Raw genomic sequence first — 22126 nt, forward strand, 5'->3', positions numbered from 1 at the left:
ACGTGAATCAACATTCACTGCCGCTTCCCGTACTGTCCGTTGCTTATACTCCGGCAGCAGGAAAATGGCAGCGTGGTCAGATTTTCCAAAAGGAGGGAGTGAAACGGCCTTGTAGCAGTGATCTTGAACGGCGTGTAGCAGTGGTCCAAAGTTATTTCCCCCCTGGTGGGTACGATGATTAGAAAAGGCACAACTAAATGCTTTGAACGTTTGTGTACAAAGTATTCGTAATAAGGTCAATGAATTAACAGCACAAAAAGAGATATCAGCTGATAGTTGAAACAGAGACACGAGGAACTTAATATGCAAGGGCTTTTAAGAAAGACTGGCATGAAGGAAAAGCTGGTGGGATAGCACATTAATGAAGTGATGAAATAATTATCAGCGTGAGGGATGACCTAAACTCTGAAGATGTATTCGTTTGAATGAAGGTGAAAACAGCATGAGGAGAGGAGATACTGGTAGGAGTCCTGATTAACAGTAGTCAAACTGTGCAAAAAGGTATAAATGAAAACTTTTAACTTCATGTAGATAGGGTTGATAAAGTTTAGAAATTTCCCAAAGCAATGTCATGGAGCCATCCAGGAAACAAGCTATCTTATATCTGATAATGGGTAAAGACAGATTTTGAAAATCATAATTTATTCAAGTAGAGGCTTTATGAAAGGGAAGTAGAGTCTGACAAATGTATTTTTTGTTCTTGGCTCAGCTAGAATTAAATGGGGGATCCAGTATGAAGACTTGCAAACGTTCAACTAGGTGCCTCACAAAAGGTTTGGAGTCACAAGGTAAGAATTCATGGTGTTGGAGGCAATATATTAGCATTGAGTGACTAAAGGGCATGAAGCAGTGAGTGAGGGATAAGGGGGTCATTTTCACCTTAGCCAACCTGCAACCAGTGACGTACTACAGAGAGGTGCTATATATCATAATTTACTATATATATATACACACACACACACACACAATGACTTGGAGGAAAGTCATTAGTCAAATTGTGGAAGAGACGAATATAGGTGGTAAAGTAGGTTAAGGAGGATAGAGTTTTTAGGGAGATATTAATTGTTTGTAAATGATCCACTACAACATACATGGTGAAACATAAGTCTTTATTCCATTCAGAAATTTAGAGCATTTAAACTGCACAGCCGTGCTAACCAAGCTCCACATGTCTTCTGCCAGCTGGCTGTCCTTGTTAGTGTAGTACCATGGAATGGGTGGCATGCATATATGTGTAGTGGAGATTATAAATGGCATGGATTAATAAGGTACACAAAAAAGCTGGAGAAACTCAGTGGGTGCAGCAGCATCTATGGAGCGAAGGCAATGTTTCGGGCCAAAACCCTTCTTCAGTTAGTCTACATTAATGGATAAAGTAAATGGGCAGAGTTGGCACAGAGCAACCTACCCACGGAGCGCAAGTATTCTGGAATTGAAGTGGCGTTGGTTTACATTATTATGTTTATGGCAGATGGCTTGAACCCATATCCTTCTGATTAGGGATTATTATATTTAAGGAATGATCTTACAAAGTTTACACTTCAAGATCACCTTCAGGCGTTATTTTGGGAGTGAGTTGTGCATATTTCAAGGCACCCATCATGTATTGGGAGAAATTCCACTGATAACCATTGCTGTTCTGTGGCTTCCATTGACCTGATACAGATGTCTGTGACCAGATGACACTGTGATGATCCCAGTCTCTGCATTTTTCGAGTAATATCCAACACACATTTAACAGATATTCCCAGCATTTCCACCCTATCACAATGACATGAGCCCCAGCTTTAAAAAAAAAATATCTCTGAATTTGCCCCCTCAGGTGCCCTTATTGATATTTAAATTAATATTGAGGAATACATAGCTTCTTATTCTTTTTATTAAAATGTACCGCATTACCTATATTGAGATTAATTTTGTAATCACTATTTCTTTTTTCCAAGTTATTAATGTCTTCTTCCTGTATGTTTCCATAGTTCTCTGTATTTTCCAAATCCGTCAGTTTGGCACAATCATAAAACGTTGAAATTGTACTTCCAGCTCCCAAAGCAGAATGGTTTGATTCTAGATTCCAACACCAATCCTTGCAGACCCCGTTTCTCCCTAGCTTTCAGTCTCAGGAATGGTGATAATCCCTGATCAGAAGTAAGCGGGTTCAAGCCATCTGCCATAAACATAATCATGTAAGCTAACACCCCAGAGCTGTTTTAAGAGTTGCACTCTCAGAGGCCAGAGGCGTGTCATTAAACCAAGACTCATGCTCTCTTATAGATGGATACACAGGAGGCAACAACATTACCTCTAAAGGAGTTATCCATGGTGCTCCACACAAAATTAAACGATGAGTAAAAAATGCATAAAAGGTTAAAAGCACACCAGGATTATACCATATGGTGCCTCTAGTCTTCTCTGCAAATTTAAAGAGATGTCCAATCTTCATTGTTCATTTTTCTGTGCTATTATTCACATCTTTTCATTTACTTAGCACTCAGAAATTTGTCACTTTTAGACATGAATGTTATCTACTGAGCATTGAGTTACAGGACCCTTAAAAGGTTTATAACCTTGTATTTCGAGAGATTTGCTCTCATCTCAAATCATTAATGGCGCGTTCTCCAGACTCACGAGATGGTCACTTGTTAATCATTCTCAGAATCTTGTATGTGTTGTGCAAAAAATTGCACATTGCTCTAAAAAGGACACAAAGTGCTGGAGTGACTCAGCAGGTCAGGCAGCATCTCTGGAAAACATGAATAGGTGACATTTCAGGTCAAAACCCTTATTGAGTCTGAAGAAGGGTCTCAACTGTAAACGTCACCTAGCCATGTTCTCCAGAGATGCTGCCTGACCTGCTGAGTTACTTTGGTGTCCTTTAAAGTATTAACCAGCATCTTCACGTCTTTGTTTTTGCACATTGTTCTAATTGGGGGGGGGGGGGGGGGGGGGGGGATGTGTGGACAATGAAGAACAATGAAGATATGTGAAGGAAGTTTTTTTCCACAAAATGCAGTTGGAAACAGATACAAGAGTGACATTTACGCAGCATTTAAACTGGCAGGTGAACATGCGGAGAGTGGAGGGATGCAGATTAGGCACAGGTAGATGGGATTAGTTTAAAGCGACTTCATGGTCTGCAGACATTGTGGACCAAGTGGCCTGTTCTTATGCTGTGCTGTCCTATGCTAGTCTCTCAAACTTGAGCATGCATTGCACTCACCACAGACCCTGACATTGGTCCCGCAGAACCTCACCATGCAGTGCAAAACTCAAGTGAATTGATAAGTAAGGAGTCCCACCACAAATTGGAGGAGCAGCACCTCATATTTCGCTTGGGCAGTTTACACCCCAGTGGTATGAACATTGACATCTCCAATTTCAGGTAGTCCTTGCTTTCTTCCTCCTTCTCCTCCCCTTCTCAGCTCTCCCACAGCCTACTGTCTCCACCTCTTCCTTTCTTCTTCCAGCCCCACCCACCCCCACATCAGTCTGAAGAAGGGTCTCAACCCGAAACGTCACCTATTCCTTCGCTCCATAGATGCTGCCTCACCCAGTGATTTTCTCCAGCATTTTTGTCTACCTTTGATAAGTAAGGAAACACATGGCACTCATTTCAGTAACGTAATGCTTCATTTTATTTTTTTTAATACATTCAAGAAGTTCCCAACATCCCAACAACCCTAATTAAATTCCGGCGAATTTGATTCCACTGCCAATCTGCAACAAGAAATCTTGAAGTAAGAGTTCATTATTTTGCCAGGCCCCACTGCCACCACAGCCAAGTGAGATGCCGAGGAAACCAGCAATGCTGATTGTTGAAAGCTGACACAAATCTTTAGTAAAGTCCAAGGACGATCTTCAAAGTTCTAAAACATGTCATGAGCAAAAGGCTGTGCAGTTGCCAGGCAGATTTAATCATCTGTACAGCAGATTTGTAAAACGTTTAAGAAATGTGACTTGCAAGAAATAGAAATCGCTTTCGTTCCTGTAGAAATTCCTTTGTTTTTTAAATCATTAGAAATTGAAATCCTTAAAAATCCTACGAAAGCTCTACATGTAACAGTAAAAACATAGACTCTTCTGCAGTAATGTCCCTATAAACTTTATACACGGTTTATATAATTAGAGGCATCTTCCTGATCAGGAAGGTAATAGTGCAACATTTAGTTCTACATTTGTAATTTGGCCAAAAGAATGTAGGACTCCATGTAACATCTAAAATGCAGCGTTCGTAAACAGATGTTACGGTGACTCAAGCTTCACCATCATCATTCTTTGGCTTCAATCATTTCGATATTTTCTTGAAGATTTTTTTTAACTTGGATGACTTTTTTACTCTGTCGGTGCTATAAATCAAATCTTGGGATGCTGTTTGTCTCTTGGATAGGCTCTTCAGATCCTTTAATGCTCTATTTTCAGTCTGGGAGTCAAACTCCGAGACTCGATGATCCTGTGCTGCTGATAGGTGTCCCATGCTGCTCGACTTCTCAAGGCCATTCTGAAGGGGTCTGCTGGCCTTTAGAGGGCTCAGGATCAGACTTCTGGTATCGGCGGATCCCAGGGAATCTGGCGTTGCAGTTAACCGCTCATGAGGCACTGATGAATCAACAATCAAATCGTCCAGGGAGCTTTTGGAGAGACTGAACGAAGGAGTACTGGCTGCCTCACAGTTTGACAATTGAAACATTTTCTTTCCATTCAATGATCCAAAAGAAGAGTCACAGTCTGAAGCCGTCTCCTGTGCCTCCCTATGTAATGACAAACAACAAGTAGGCAATTAACATTTGTAAGCAATGTAAGCAAAAGTGTAATGAAGGGACTAATTTTACAAAGGTCTTCAGCAGGGAAACAGTACTGGGCCTGTTCCACTTGGCGATTTTTTCGGCGACTGCCGACATCATAGACTGACCTATCAGGTCACCGAAAAATTTGCGGCATGATGATGTATGACGTGTTTTTTCAAGTGTCGCAACATTTTCTTTGTTGCCGCTGGATTTCGAAATGTTCAAAATCTTTTGGTGACACTGATATAACGCCGGAAAAAAAAAATCGCCAAGTGGGACAGGCCCTTAAGAGAAACTATTTTGTTTAGCCTATTTGAAAGGCTATTCATCAGGTATACTCGGGCAGAAACATTAACCTTGAGCTGGTTTGTTATAAACACTGGAAATGGCACTGATCACTCCAGGAGTGGTAATGAAACCAAATGTCCACTACTTAGAGTTAGAATCAAAGAGTCATAGAGTCTTACAGCGTGGAAACAGGCCCTTCGGCCCAACTTGCCCACACCAGCCAACATGTCTCATCTACACTAACCCCACCTACCTCCTTATGGCCCATTTTAGACTAAACTAGTCTAAATGTACCTGTCTAAATTTTTCTTAAACGTTGAGAAAGTACCTGCCTCAACTATCTTCTCCAGCAGCTCTTTCCATACACTTACCCCCTTTTGCGTGAAAAAGTTGCCCCTCAGATTCCTATTAAATATTTTCCCTCACCTCAAACTCATGTATATAGGCATTTCTTAATTGGAATGCTTATGTACATTATCCCAGTTCACCCATGCAATGTTGTCTCATGAAATAAATGAGGAGAAGTGGTGAGTTAGTAACCAGAGGTATTATTCCCATGCAACTGTTTCTACTGCCACTGTTTTGGGAGCAATTCCTATCTGCGAACAATTACGGGCCTGTCCATTTCGAGACTAACGTCTGAAGCTAATTTCAGCTGAAAGGTGCTTAAAACTGATCTTATAGATCTTGCGATGTATAAACATTCCAACCAGTTTGCAAACAGCATATGATTTTAAAATCCATACAAATGTAAATTGGAAAAATCTGTTGAAAACCCAAATTTTGCCTGAATTTAGACAGCCCAAGATAATCCTGAATAACCCATTTGTTTTATGACAAATATACAATATAAAGTCAGTCGAGGGCATAGCTTTAAGGTGAGGGAGGCAACATTTAAATGGCAGTGCAGGTTTTTTTATATATACGATAGTAGGTGCCTGGAATGAGCTACCTGATGTGATGGTGGAATCAGATACAATAGTGGCATTTCAAGAGACTTTTAGACAGGATGCGGATATGCAGGGAATGGTGGGATACAGATCGCACAAGGAGATTAGATAACAGAGGAGATTAGATCAGCAGGGGAGATTAGTGCACCCTGACCACTCCCTCTTCTCCCCCCTCCCATCAGGCAAAAGGTATAGAAGTGTTAAAACACACACCTCCAGGTTCAGAAACAGTTTCTTCCCAGCTGTTATCAGGCAACAGAATCATCTTACTACAATCAGAGAGCAATGCTGAACTATTATCTACCTCATAGGTGACCCTTGGTCTATCCTTGATTGGACTTTGTGTTCAAGAAGGAACTGCAGATGCTGGAAGATCGAAGGTACACAAAAATGCTGGAGAAATTCAGCGGGTGCAGCAGCATCTATGGAGCGAAGGAAATAGGCGACATTTCGTGCCAAAACCCTTCTTCAGAATGATGGGGGGTGGGGGGGAGAAGGAAGGAAAAGGGGAGGAGGAGGAGCCCGAGGACGGGGGGATGGGAGGAGACAGCTCGAGGGTGAAGGAAGGGGAGGAGACAGCAAGGGCTAGCAAAACTGGGAGAATTCAACGTTCATGCCATCCGGACGCAAGCAACCCAGGCGGAATATGAGGTGCTGTTCCTCCAATTTCCGGTGTTTCTCACTCTGGCAATGAAGGAGACCCAGGACAGAGAGGTCGGATTGGGAATGGGAGGAGGAGTTGAAGTGCTGAGCCACCGGGAGTTCAGGTAGGTTATTGCGGACTGAGCGGAGGTGTTCGGCGAAACGATCGCCCAACCTCCGCTTAGTCTCCCCGATGTAAATCAGTTGACATCTAGAGCAGCGGATGCAGTAGATGAAGTTGGAGGAGATACAGGTGAACCTTTGTCGCACCTGGAACGACTGCTTGGGTCCTTGAATGGAGTCGAGGGGGGAGGTGAAGGGACAGGTGTTGCATTTCTTGCGGTTGCAACGAAAAGTGCCCGGGGAGGGGGTGGTACAGGAGGGAAGGGAAGAATTGACAAGGGAGTTGCAGAGGGAGCGGTCTTTGCGGAAGGCAGACATAGGGGGAGATGGGAAGATGTGGCGAGTGGTGGGGTCACGTTGGAGGTGGCGGAAATGGCGGAGGATTATTTGTTGTATTTTCCGGCTGGTGGGGTGAAAGGTGAGGACTAGGGGGACTCTGCCCTTGTTGCGAATGCGAGGATGGAGAGAGAGAGCAGTGTTGCGGGGTATGGATGAGACCCTGGTGCGAGCCTCATCTATGGTGGCGGAGGGGAATCCCTGTTCCCTGAAGGACGAGGACATTTCCGAAGTCCTTGATTGGACTTTGCTGGCTTTATCTTGCACTAAACGTTATTCCCTTATTATGTGTCGAAACACTGTAAATGACTCTATTGTAATCATGTTTTGTCTTTCTGCTGATTGGTTAGCACACAACAAAAGCTTTTCCCTGTACCTCGGTACACATGACAATAAACTAAACTATCCTACTTAAATTTGGTATCATGGTTAGCACACAAACTGTGGGCCAAAGGGCCTGTTCCTGTGTTTACTGTCTATGTTTAGTTTAGATTAGAGATGTAGCAAGGAAACAGGCTCTTCATGCTGACTATTGATCACCCATTCACACTAGTTCTGTTATCCCACTTTAATCTCCTCCCTACACACTAGAGGCAATTTACCAAGGGTGATTAACCTACAAACTCGTCGTTGTGATGTAGGTGGAAATCAGAGCAACCATTGAAAACCCACATGGTCACAGGGAGAACGTGCAAATTCCACGCAGACAGCGCCCGAGATCTAATCCCAGTGTCCGCCGTTGAGGTAGCAGCTCTACCAGCTGCACCATTGTACCGCCCTTCTAAGTCCATTTAATGTCATAGATGTGAGAATACTGACCAATCTCCTGCAGGATAAAACCAATGGTTCATTCCATAAACACCAAACAATCTGCTTACCACTTCTTGTCAGCTGTGAAGAATATGGCATCATCTTCCTCTTCACTACGGTGAATGTTGCAACTGCTGTTCATCACAAAGATGTCGGGGCTGGAGGCAGACGAAATGCCAGATGCAACCACATTGGCACGTCGACAGCGACTCGGGTTACTGCCTTTTGCCAAGGTGTATGCGAGTTTCCCCTGACTGATCGCTAAAAAACACACATGTACGGTCAAATACTGAATATAAACATACAATCTAAAATATTACCCCACAAATACTCACCCACATTTAGGCTAAAACACAATAGATTGTATAAACTTGCCTCTCCATAAATGCAGATGACTTGCAAGGAGACATAATCAACTTTGTGCAAAATGTTAAACATATTACATGGTGTAGATATGAAGAAAATGTTTCCAATGGAGGGTGTGAGGAAATCAATGCAAGGGGATATAATCTTAATATTAGAGGCCAAAACTAACACCTTTGATAATGATCTTTGACATGATATCCTATTTGTTTCTCATCTCACAGGTGCGATTTGACCTGGTGAATACTCCCAGAATCTGCTATTTGTATTTCAAAAATCCACTGTATTTTGGTGTTGTATCTGAATATTGGAGCTCACAAAGAAAAGTAAGAAAGCAATATTTTTTTTGCATGAAGGTACATTATAATCTGGAATTCTCTCTCCAAAAAGGCTGCATATGTCTTGAAACTCTCAATCTGATCAACAGAGCTTTGTTGAGTAGGGACAGTTTAGTCAGAGGGTGGCGAATCTGCGGAATTCTTTGCCACAGGATGTGGAGGCCAAGTCAGTGGATATTTTTCAGGCAGAGACAGATAGATTTTTGATTAGTATAGGTGTCAGAAGTTATGGGGAGAAGGCAGGAGAATGTGGTTAGGAGGGAGATATAGAACAGCCATGATTGAATGGTGGAGTAGACTTGATGAGCCCAATGGCCTAATTCTACTCCTATCACTTATGTATGACCTTATGATCACAATTTAGAGAACTAAGGCAACCTCATATATTTTTGGGTGCACATCAATCTCGATCTGAATGAATGGTAGACAAGACAGGAGACTGAAATGGTTAATTCTCTTCCTATATTCCTTGTTCATTTTCTAATTTTAATGAGAACAAGATAAGTCATTTAAACCAACTGGCCGTTGAGGTGAAAAACATGAGAAATCAATGTCATTATTGCTTTGATGCAGTTAATATGAACAAGAGTGAGAGGGAGGGAAAGAGGAGGGAGAGAGAAATACTGCACGAGAGATGGGGATCGAAGAGGAAGAATTAAAATTAGAAAACATTTGTTGAACATACATTAAGAAACCGAATATAGCAAAAGGTTAAATTGAAAAAGTAATGTAAGAAACTGTACTTATAGTAGTTCAAGTTCATTAGTTATAAGAACAAAATAATGTAAATAATGAACCTTTATGGGTGGCACAGTGGCACAGCGGTAGAGTGTGGAATGAGCTTCCAGTGAAGATGGTGGAGGCAGGTTCGATTTTAACATTTAAAAATAAATTGGATAGTTATATGGACGGGAAAGGAATGGAGGGTATGGTCTGAGTGCAGGTAGATGGGACTAGGGGAGAATACATGTTCGGCACGGACTAGAAGGGTCGAGATGACCTGTTTCCGTGCTGTAATTGTTATATGGTTATAGGTTCTACACTTTATATCCTGGGTGATTTCTATTTATCTTTAAAAAATATTTTCAATTTCAATCATTAAATAATATTCACTGAACAATAAAATAATTTACGATGTGAGAGTAAATAAAAGCTTCAAATGACGCATTCTGAAATGTAAAATGGCTGGTATTCAACTGACTCAGAGATGACTTGGGAAGGAGTTTGGAAACTAATAGCAAGGCATAACGTACTGGAGGAACTCTGTGGTCCAGGCACCGTCTATGGGGGGAACAGACGGACAATGTTCCGGGCAGGGACCCTTCTTCAGACTCAAATTTGCCTGTCCATTCCCTCCATAGATGCTGCCTGTGCAGCTGAGTTCCTCCAGCACCTTGTGTTTTGCTCAAAACTGCAGCGTCTGCAGCTCCTCATGTCTTCTGGAAGCCAATGGCATCAACACCCTCCCTTTGGCCAAATGCCAAGTTCTAATGTTTAAGAGGGAACTGCAGATGCTGGAGAATCGAAGGTTACACAGAAAAGCTGGAGAAACTCAGCGGGTTTGAAGAAGGGTTTCGGCCCGAAACGTTGCCTATTTCCTTCGCTCCATAGATGCTGCTGCACCCGCTGAGTTTCTCCAGCTTTTCTGTGTAACCTGCCAAGTTCTAATATTGGGAAACTGAGATGCCAGGGCCTCAGTTGCTTGTTTTTTTTTTCTCTGCCTTGGCACAGAATGAGATTTGTAACTTACAGTGAAACTGTGGAATGATCGGCGGTGTGTCTTCATCCAAGTCATCGACTCCGCCAGCTATTGGGTACGGCGGGAGAGACACACGTGGCATGACCACCCAGCTGTGATCCGAATACAGAATGGAGGTGAGGCTTGACAACCCCGCATTATGCACAATGGGGAAGTCACAGATCGTTTCTATTTGATGCCAGCGGTGCAGTCGCTCACGGAGTGCTGCTGTCACCTCGGATAAAGCTTGCCTGAAATAGAGCGGAGAAGGAATCAAAAGGAATTTACGGCACAGCGGTAGAGTTGCTGCCTACAGGGGCCTGGGTTCAATCCTGACTACATTGGCTGTTTGTACAGTTTGTACGTTCTCCGTGTGACCTGCGTGGGTTTTCTCCGGGATCTCTGGTTCCCTCCCACACTCCAATGATGTACAGGATTGTAGGTAAATTGGCTTGGTATAAATGTGAAATTGTCCCTAGTGTGTGTAGGGTAGTGGCAATGTGTGGGAATCGCTGGTCGGCGCGGATTCGCTGGACCGAAGGGCCTGTTTCCGTGCTGTATCTCTAACCTAAACTAAACTAAAACTGGTGAAACTATTTAATTCATTCTCACGTTTATCCAGGAAAGGAATTCCACATTATTGCTGATCTTTGCATCAAAACAATTACTACTTATATTAACCAAACTAAATACAATGGTTTGTGCTTATTTAAAAATCAATCATGACATTAGTGTCACAATGGTTGGAAACTAACATTGCAATGCGCCCAACAAGAAAGATTTTCATGCTGCAACATCTGAACTGTCAAGAGATTAAAGAGAGTGGACAATAGTGACCAGAAATTGTCTATTGTTGTTACTCTATTCTCCCTTTCCCACTGAGTCTGTGAAGGATGATAATAATGGTTTTCCCTGACTAGTAGCCTGCACATCACATGCCTAATTTCAATGTTAATGTTATGTGAGCTTATGAAGTTCTAAATGAAGTAATTTGCAAATAGTACTAACAGTTTACAGTTATGACTTATGAAGATGATTTCGAAAACTGTCTTCAGTAATATTGGCATTGGTATTGGCTTGTTATTGCATGGTGTACCAAGATACAGTGATAAATTGAAACGTCTGTTTGCATGCAGCCTAGACCACACATACTGCAAATGAGTGCATTCAAGTCATATATGAGTACAACAGGTCGTGGAAAAAGAAAAATATCAGAGTGCAGAATATAGTGTTACAGTATTATGGTGTTATAGTTGCAGAGATAGAGTCCAAGGTCTGCAATGAGCAGGTTGGAAGATTGGCACTACACCCTTGCTTAGTTTACACCCTGGTCACAGTTTAAGAATAAGGGGTAAGCCATTTAGAACGGAGACGAGGAAACACTTTTTCTCACAGAGAGTTGTGAGTCTGTGGAATTCTCCGCCTCCGCCTCCGCCTCCGAGGGCGGTGGAGGCCGGTTCTCTGGATACTTTCAAGAGAGAGCTAGATAGAGCTCTTATAGATAGCGGAGTCAGGGGATATGGGGAGAAGGCAGGAACGGGGTTCTGATTGGGGATGATCAGCCATGATCGCATTGAATGGCGGTACTGGCTCCAAAGGCCGAATGGCCTACTCCTGCACCTATTGCCTATTATCTATTGTCTATTATCGGAGGAAAGTTCAGCATTGTTTTATCAGCAAGGAAGAAGCTGTTCCTGAATTTTGTGCTGCGTCCTCTTAAGCTTTTGTACCTTCTTCCCGATAGGAGAGGGGAAGTGGGGGAATGACCAGGGTGACACAGATCCTTGATTATCTTGGCTGCTTCCCCGAGGCAGCATGGCACGTAGTTGGAGTCAATGGTGAGCAGACATGTCTGTGTAATAGACTGGGCTACCTCCACAATTCTCTGCAATTTGTTGCAGTCTAGGGCAGAGCTGTTACCAAACGGAGCTATGATGTATTCTGAGAGGCATAACTATTCTATCTTTGCCATTTCTCGAACCAAGAACCAGAACGAAGAGGGACCCGGCGGGGGCGGGGGCGGGGGCCATGTTTGGTGGCAGGCCTGGTTCGCCCCTGCGAGAAGAGAAGACTGTACCGAGAACTTTTGAAACTTGTTTTTTACCATTTTAATTAACTGAAAAACTTGAAGCTCCTAAATTTAATTTACTTTCATTATATTTTACAATAATTAGTTACAAGAAAATGGACATAAAATCACACTCTGCACTTTGTGAGAGGTTGAGGGCTTAAATCCGAGGCACAACTTAATGGCATCTGCAATGCTGCTGCTGAATTGGCCAATAGCCACTTAATCAGCATAAATAATAGGTCAGTGCAGGTGTGCGGAGCCCTTTAGGGAGGAATGAAAGATGATTGTCAATTCTAAGCCAGGAACGAGTCCTGCAACAGAGAGTTGACAGCAGGAGTGTACGATGGAGTATAATGTATTGTGTGGGGGGCCAAGCCACCACTGGCAGCGCACAACAGGCTGCTAAGTATCTGCACAGCTTGTTGCCATGCAAAGAATAAATCCAGAGGGATAATAGCAAGAGGATACCTCATCAAAAGAAAAAGCCAGGCAATGACTAAGCCATACACTTTTACAGCATTTCACAAGCTGGAGACAACCCACATTATATGGGAGGAGGGGGGCTGCGTTTTTAGATTACGGCGTCCATTGCGATTTTGCGTCCAACGCAAAGCCAAAAATTTCACACGGGTTAAGAAATGTGTATTGGATAAATAAAGATTTTATTTATTTATATACTATTTTAACATACATTTTAAGGCAGCAGATTTTATTCAAGTTTTTGGTTAGTGATTTATGAATTGTGTAGGGGCGAATTTCTGTAATGCAGGGATTTACTGTATTTAATATATTCTTATACATTGGCCTAGGAATTGGATGCAGTTGTTCAAGCATGCAGCAACGTTCTGGGCACAAGATCAGACCTAACGTGAATGCTCCAAAGCTAACAAACACAAGTCATCGGTAGATAAAAATGCTGGAGAAACAGCGGATGCAGCAGCATCTATGGAGCGAAGGAAATAGGCAACGTTTCAGGCCAAAACCCTTCTTCAGATTGATGGAGGGTGGGGGGGAGCGGGGAGAAGAAGGGAAGGTGCGGGAGGGAAGGGAAGAATTGACAAGGGAGACACGGAGAGAGGTCTTTGTGGGAAACAGACAGGGGGGATGGGGAGAGAGAGCAATGTTGCAGGGTATGGAAGAGACCCTGGTGCGAGCCTCATCTATAGTAGGGGAGGGGAACCCCTGTTCCCTGAAGAATGAGAACATTTCCGATGCCCTGGTGTGGAACACCTCATCCTGGGAGCAGAGGCGGCGTAGACGGAGGAATTGGGAGTAGGGGATGGAGTCCTTACATGAAGCAGGGTGGGAAGAAGAGTAGTCTGGATAGCCATGGGGAGTCAGTGGGTTTATAGTGGATGTCGGTCAGAAGTCTATCACCTGCGATGGAGATAATGAGGTCAAGAAATGGTAAGGAAAGGTCGGAAATGGTCCAGGTGTATTTGAGTGCCAGATGGAAGTTAGTGGTGAAGCGGATGAAGTTAGTCAGTTGTGTGTGGGTACAGGAGGTAGCACCAAAGCAATCGTCGATGTAGCAGAGGTAGAGGTCAGGGATGGGGCCCTGGTACGCCTCGAACAAGGATTGTTCGACGTAACCGACAAAGAGGCAGGCATAGCTGGGGCCCATGCGCGTGCCCATAGCTACGCCTTGTATTTGGAGGCAATGGGAGGAGTCAAATGAGAAGTTATTGAGGGTAAGGACCAACTCTGCTATGCGGAGGAGAATATCAGTTGGTCCTTACCCTCAATAAAGATAGCCCAATTTCTCTTGCTTGCATTTCGTCAGGCAAGGTGATATCCGAGTGAATCTGTGCCATACATGTTCAATGGATTCAAAATCGTTCCTAAAGCATTGAACTCAGAACTGTGCATTGGACCCCATCTATTCTTTAATAATAACATAGACAGATTCCATACCTCTCCCCAATAATTGTACTATTGTACTAAATTTATCGCTAAATCCAAATGCAATTTTAAAAAGTCTAAGGTGTGTTTATGTAATTTAATATACTTTCAAAGCCATTAGCCCTTCCACATCAATCTTCTCTCCCCCAAGTAAATACTTCCTTGTTTTTATATGCATAAACCAGCCTCAATTAAGTGCTGATCCTGCTCCTTAGCCACAGCTCTCTTTCAAGAAGGCAGTAAAATTCATCTGCGATTGTGATGTGGGGCTTCAACAGACTGTGGGCTTCTGCCAGACACACCACTTGAGGAAACAAAAAGCCTGATTCTTGATTGTCCTCCAACTAATGTTTATGAAGATCCTGAAGTTTTATCTTTTTCTACCTGCCGAACAATATGTACATTCAAGAGAACGTTCAGATCCATTTGTCACCGTTCCTGTAAAGCTAATGCAGAAAAGTACTATTTGTTCATGCTCAACAAATCCAACAGTTTCATCACTCGAGAGCCTTCCAGCGTCATTTACAGTATGGCATTGTTAATGCAAGACTGTGCAATGGATCAGGGAAGTCTAATAGTACTCAGTAAAGCGAGCGAACAAGAAACTTACTTTGCTGCCAGGATTTTGTGATCAACTTCATCCAAGGAGGAACTGTGGGCGACGTGGAATGTTCCAAAGACAGTGTTGCGTTTCTTCTTAATCCTCTCTGCCTAAAAACAGCAGGGAAGTCATAACAGGTCTTATAAGACAAACGAGATTTAAAATGTAAATTACATTTTAATTCTGAAGATGTGTCTCAACCCAAAACATCATATATCCAGGTTCTCCAGGGATGCTGCCTGACCCGCTGAGTTACTCGAGAACATTGTGTCCTTCTGTCAGATTTTAAATAACTGCTTTTATAAACAGATGTACTAATGAGTATGACTGGTATAATGTATTAACTGTGTAGAAAGGAACTGCAGATGCTGGCTTAAACCGGAGATAAGACACAAAAAGCTGGAGTAACTCAGCGGGTCAGGCAGCATCTCTGGAGAGAAGGAATGGTGACGTTTCGGGTCGAGACCCTTCATCAGACTGATGTATTAACTGCACAGGCTTATCTAGAAAACATTTTGTCGATATTAAAAATAGGCATTCCAAGATGCTCATTGCCTCTTTTGTTCCGGAATAAAGGTCATTTTGACTCATCTTTAGAATACTTTTTTGCCACATGGTCTTCAAGAAGAAAACAATTAAATTCAACAAGGGGTTAAGCATACCTCCTCCTTTACACCATTGAGCTGTAGCTCGGCGCTCTGTTTCTTAATGTTGTAGTATTGAACCTCCACTTCATAGGTAAGCTGCAACCATTTCTGGAGAGGTTCTGGCATTGCCCAGCCACTGCGACCCTCTAGTTCCTTCTCTGCATTCTTCAGGGCCATGCGGACCTAGAAATCACAGGTTAAAACTGGTCACATTCACGTGTAGTATAAATTGCGCACGGTTTTAGTAAAGTGGACAGAATGACCATCAGAGATTCGATTGCTTCATTCTAACTCCCTGTCTTCAGCACTCATAATCTTTGATGGCCGCTATAAAGCACGCAACGATAACGCAGCACAATGGCACTGGCAAATAATCAGCAGGAGGAATTCAGCGAGTCGAGCAGCATCATTGACATCTCAGGTCGAAACCCTGCAGTAGCACTGTGAGTGGAAGGGGAGGTCACCAGTATAAAGAGGTGAGGTGAAGTGACAGCAGCCAGAGGTGACTGTAGACAAAGGAGGCGAGATGGATGACGGATATTTGTAGCCAGGTACAGGGAGTGGGAAGGAAAAACACCAAATGCACAAAACACCAAAACCGATTACAGTCTTACAAAGAAGGAATGTGCGTTTTGGTGACATGAAAAATAAACAAACACCATCTCCCAGTACTCCACTACCATTTTGGGGTTAGTAAATATGGTTGTGAACAGAAATTGGAGCAATGTTGACAGAGAAGATTTAGAGATTGGGACCCGCTGAGTTACTCCAGCACTTTGCTGGAATCCCGTAGCTAGTCTGAAGAAGGGTCCTGACCTCAAAACGTCACCTATCCATGTATCCAGAGATGATGCCTGAGATATTCCAGCGCTTTTTTTGTGAGCAGCATCTGCAATTCCCTGCATCCACAAGGCTGACCTCAGCAAAACATAACTCAAAGGCAACAAGTCAAGGAAACATCTCAGACCAGATACTCCACCAAAAGCACCAGATTTTGGGGTTAGTAAATATGGGTTGGGCCTGTGAACATAACTGACTCTATGGATTGGAGCAATGCTCTGTGTGAGAAGATTGATTTAACCAGAAGTACATTTTGATTCGCTTTACATCGGCGAGACCAAGAGTAGGCTATGTGACCATTTCGCTGAATACATGCTCAGTCTGCCAAGGTCTGCAAGATCTCCCGCTTGCTAACTATTTTAACGCCCCTTCCGATTCTCATACCAACACGTTAGTCCTGGGCATCCTCCTTTGTCAGTGAGACCACAAATTGAAGGAACACCTCATATTCGCCTTGGGCAGATTATATGGGTATGAATTCTCCAATTTCTAACCAACAGCCCTCCTCCCTTTTTTTAGCCAGAAAAAGCAGCATAACGGAGGACTGGGAGAAATTCAGAGACCAGCAGAGGAGGACAAAGGGCTTAATTAGGAAAGACAAAATAGATTATGAAAGAAAACTGGCAGGGAACATAAAAACTGAAAAGTTTTTATAGATATGTGACAAGAAAGAGATGACCTCAGCAAAAAACATAACTCAAAGGCAAAGGAAGTCAAGGAAAATAATGGTTCAGTTAAGAAACATTCAGACAGATATGTGGATAGGGTAGGTTTAGAGGGATATGGGCCAAAAGCACGCAGATAGGACTAGTCTAGATGGGGGGTATGTTGGTCGGGCGTAGGGCAAGTTGGTCGAAGGGATGCTGTTTTTCAACACTGTTCCTGAGGATGACTGAACTCCACTAAGAAGGGAGGGAGAGAGAAAAGGATTACAGACCATTAGTCTAACAGAAATACTCAGTTATTAAAGATCAGCACATTTGGAAAGTGCGTCATTGGATAAAGTCAGCATACAAAAGGTAAATCATGTCCAAATTGATAGAATTTAACTAATAGCTGGATAGGGGAGAACCGCTGGTGATTAAGAAGGCTTTCGACAAGGTCCCACATTAGAGATTAGTATACAAACTTAAAGCACACGGCATTGGGGGTTCAGTATTGATGTGGATAGAGAACGGGCTGGCAAACAGGAAGCAAAGTAGGAGTAAACGGGTCCTTTTCACAACGTCAGGCAGTGACTAGTGGGGTACCGCAAGGCTCAGACCCCAGCTCAATATATATTAATGATCTGGAACAATCTCCAAGTTTGCGGATGACACTAAGAGGGTGAGGAGGATCGAGGAGACCAGGTTTGGATTGGCTGGGTGAGTGGGCATTTAAGATGCAGTATAATGTGGATAATGATGTGTGGCCAGGAAAGCAGACTATTGGTGGTCTAAAAAGGGGAGATGCAGAGGGGGTGTCATGGTACACCAGTCATGAAAGTAGGCATGCAGGTGCAGCAGGCAGTGACGGGTATGTTAGCTGCAAAAGGATTTGAGATGGATCAGGGAGGTTCTACTGCAGTTGTATATTGGTGAATGGTGTATGCAGGGTCTCGAGGAGGACATTATTGCCATAGAGGGAGTGGCCTGATTCCTGCACCTAATTTCTGTTTCTATGGGATAGACTGTCTTATGAAGAAAGACTTTTGGTTTCTAGAATTTAGGAGATTGAGAGGGGATCTTATAGAAACTTACAAAATTCACCCACTGGACACTCCCAGCTTTTTCACACAGAGAGTGGTGAATCTCTGGAACTCTCTGCCACAGAGGGTAGTCGAGGCCAGTTCATTGGCTATATAAGAGGGTAGATGTCTCATTGTGGCTGGGGATCGTCTACGGGATACTGAGTTGGATGATCAGCCATGATCATATTGAATGGTGGTGCAGGCTCGAAGGGCCTACAACCTAATTTCTATGCTTATTTTTCATCTTTTCCCCATGTCCTCCAGCCTCTTCTCCCTGTCCCCTTCCACCTATATCTCATTTGCTGGCGTCACATTTAACACCTCTCCTAAACGTACAACCTTTTGTCTTATTTTCATCTTTGCCCCATATCCTCCAGCCTGTCAATTAAACCCCCCTCACCTGTGTCCCAAGCAAGCTTTTGCCCCGCCCCCACCCCTCCTCCAGCTTTCCCCTTCTTCAATGTCAAAAGAAGGGTCACAACTCAAAACGTCGCCTATCCATGTCCTCCAGAGATGCTGCCTTGCCCGCTGAGTTATTCCAGCACTTTGTGCCTATTTTTTGTAAACAAGCATCTGCAGTGATCCAGAAAGCACATTGGTGTATTTTCTTTCTTAGGCGTCTGAGAAGCTTCGGCAAATCCACAGGAGTTCAATTACATTTCTAGCAGATATGTGTTATAGAAAGTATTCTGATGGAATGCATGGTCTGCCAACTGTTCTGCCTTGGACTGCCTGAACATGCAGAGAGTGGTCAGAATAACCCACTCCATCACAGGTTCCATCTTTATTGTGCATTGCATCAAGAAGGCTTGAAGTATCAGCAAGGATGCCTGCAACACTGGCCAATCCCTATTCTCTTTTCTATGTTCTGGGAAACGATACAGGAATTTGAAAGCTGAGACGTCCAGATTTAAGAGCAGCTTCTTCCCCTCCTGGGCCAGTCATCTCTTTTACCTCCCATTCCCAAGGAAACATAGAAACATAGAAATTAGGTGCAGGAGTAGGCCATTTGGCCCTTCGAGCCTTCGAGCCTGCACCGCCATTCAATATGATCATGGCTGATCATCCAACTCAGTATCCCGTACCTGCCTTCTCTCCATACCCCCTGATCCCCTTAGCCACAAGGGCCACATCTAACTCCCTCTTAAATATAGCCAATGAACTGGCCTCAACTACCCTCTGTGGCAGAGAGTTCCAGAGATTCACCACTCTCTGTGTGAAAAAAGTTCTTCTCATCTCGGTTTTAAAGGATTTCCCCCTTATCCTTAAGCTGTGACCCCTTGTCCTGGATGATGCTATGTACTCTTACTTATCGCTACCTCATTCAGATATTCCGTTATTGTACTTTAATAGTTTTTTGCACTCCTCGGGGTTTGCAATACAATCTTGCACCATTCTGGTGTTTTGCAGAACGTCATTACTGTGTGCATACTGTTTACTCTGTGAATTTCATGTGAACGAGGTATTTCATTGCATCCCGGTGCATATAACAAAAAACAAATCTGAATCTCAACTAATCTGAATTCAGTTTAATTCAGAATTAACCTGAATTTAAACTAAACTAAATCTAAAACACCTTAGTTTCAACTGCAAGAAAGGAGATGTAACAGGAATCTTTAATAGGGTTCAAATGGTGGATGTGAATCAGTGCTTCCATTTATTGGTAATCAAAGTTCAACAAAAATAAGTCCTTAATATTAAATAAAGTATTTAGGTACACATTCATTGCACAGAGTGTGGGGAGAATAATGACACTTGTTGCCCCATGCAACGTTGAAGCAAACAGCACATTCATCATGAATGCTTGGCCAAGGAAAGAATAAATCAGGATTTAAAAGTAAAGAAGCTCATGCGCAATTTAAGTATTTTTTTCTGCTCACAGATGAGAACATTTTTGGTTTCTCTTTGCTTGCCTAGAGACATGATTTGTGGATCTATGTCTTCAATAAAAGTGGCCCCAGGCAACAAACCATATCCAAACTACTGGTTTCAAAATGATGTTTCAATTAACTGTTGTGTTCTGCCTGGGAGTCTTAATAGAAAACCAGTTTGTAACTGAATCAATCCAGAGACAGTGAGAAAACAAGGTGTTGCCAGTCATGTGGCAAAGAAGATTCATCATGTAGCAAGTGACTTTCCCATCCTCCATCTGAGCAGTAATTCACAGGAGAGCACTGCCGGCCTGCTTGGAGTCCACTCAAGCGTTATACACTGGTTCCACAAGAATAGACTACAGGCCTGTTCCACAATGGATGCACTTTCAGGTACATGGGAATGTGGTACAGACTGTGATATTACATAGAAACATAGAAATTAGGTGCAGGAGTAGGCCATTCGGCCCTTCGAGCCTGCACCGCCATTCAATAAGATCATGGTTGATCATCCAACTCAGTATCCTGTACCTGCCTTCTCTCCATACCCCCTGATCCCTTTAGCCACAAGGGCCACATCTAACTCCCTCGTAAATATAGGCAATGAACTGGCCTCAACTACCTTCTGCGGCAGAGAATTCCAGAGATTCACCACTCTCTGTGTGAAAAAAGATTTCCTCATCTCGGTCCTAAAAGATTTCCCCTTTATCCTTAAACTGTGACCCCTTGTCCTGGACTTCCCCAACATCGGGAACAATCTTCCTGCATCTAGCCTGTCCAACCCCTTAAGAATTTTGTAAGTTTCTATAAGATCCCCCCTCAATCTTCTAAATTCTAGCGAGTACAAACCGCGTCTATCCAGTCTTTCTTCATATGAAAGTCCTGACATCCCAGGAATCAGTCTGGTGAACCTTCTCTGTACTCCCTCTATGGCAAGAATGTCTTTCCTCAGATTAGGAGACCAAAACTGTACGCAATACTCCGGGTGTGGTCTCACCAAGACCCTGTACAACTGCAGTAGAACCTCCCTGCTCCTATACTCAAATCATTTTGCTATGAATGCTAACATACCATTCACCTTCTTCACTGCCTGCTGCACCTGCATGCCTACTTTTAATGACATGACACCCAGGTCTCGTTGCATCTCCCCCTTTCCTAATCGGCCACCATTCAGATAATAATCTACTTTCCTGTTTTTGCCACCAAAGTGGATAACCTCACATTTATCCACATTATACTGCATCTGCCATGCATTTGCCCACTCACCCAGCCTATCCAAATCACCTTGCAGCCTCCTAGCATCCTCCACACAGCTAACACTGCCCCCCAGCTTCGTGTCATCCGCAAACTTGGAGATGTTGCATTCAATTCCCTCGTCCAAATCATTAATATATATATTAATATATTACCCTCTGTCTGCTATCTTTTCCCAATTCACGGACGTGATAGATAAGTAAGTCAACAGAAAATATTTAGATAACTACAATTGTTGATCACTACAACCTCTCTTACATGGGTAGGAAGGAACTACAGATGCTGTTTACACCGAAGATAGACACAAAATGATGCAGCATCTCCGGGTAGAAGGAATAGGTGACGTTACGGGTCTCGACCCTTTTTTCAGTCTGAAGAAGGATCTCGACCAGAAAGGTCACCCATTCCTTCTATCCAAAGACGCTGCCTGTTCCGCTAAGTTACCTCTCTTTTATACCTATTTAGGAAGACACTGTCTTTGGACAAATCTCCAAGGACCCTCATTTCTTCAATACTCCATAAAGGGTCTGTCCCACTTGCGCGACCTTTTCGGCGACTGCCAGCACCCGTCATAGGTCGCCGAAAATGTTCAACCTGTTGAAAATTCAGCGGCGACCAGAAAGACGCTATGACTCTTTGGGTGATTAAAAGCTTCTCACGAACATACAGGCGGCCCCTGGCGACCTCTCACGACCATACAGGCGACCATGGCGACCTCTCCCGAACATACAGGCGACCCCCTGGCGACATGCCCCCTGGTGACACCCCGGGACACCCGCTACATGTCAAAACATTTTGGCGACCGATGACGGGTGCCGGCATTTGCCGAAAAGGTTGCGTAA

General features: G+C 43.4%; 1 protein-coding gene across 2 annotated transcripts in view; it reads right to left on the minus strand.

Moving 5' to 3' along the window:
- Window positions 1-3608: 3608 nt before the first annotated feature.
- Window positions 3609-22126, minus strand: part of stim2b (stromal interaction molecule 2b) — a 147870-nt gene continuing 129352 nt past the window's right edge. For both annotated transcript variants that reach the window (XM_055637893.1, XM_055637883.1), the window contains exons 9-13: window positions 15606-15773; window positions 14953-15053; window positions 10382-10620; window positions 7999-8191; window positions 3609-4745 (exon numbers count right to left, since the gene is read on the minus strand). In XM_055637893.1, the coding sequence (XP_055493868.1) occupies window positions 4283-4745; window positions 7999-8191; window positions 10382-10620; window positions 14953-15053; window positions 15606-15773 (1164 nt within the window). In that variant the 3' untranslated portion in view covers window positions 3609-4282. The remainder of the gene's footprint in view (window positions 4746-7998; window positions 8192-10381; window positions 10621-14952; window positions 15054-15605; window positions 15774-22126) is intronic.

Source organism: Leucoraja erinacea, chromosome 1 (genome assembly GCF_028641065.1).
Source record: "Leucoraja erinacea ecotype New England chromosome 1, Leri_hhj_1, whole genome shotgun sequence".
NCBI lineage: Eukaryota > Metazoa > Chordata > Chondrichthyes > Rajiformes > Rajidae > Leucoraja > Leucoraja erinaceus.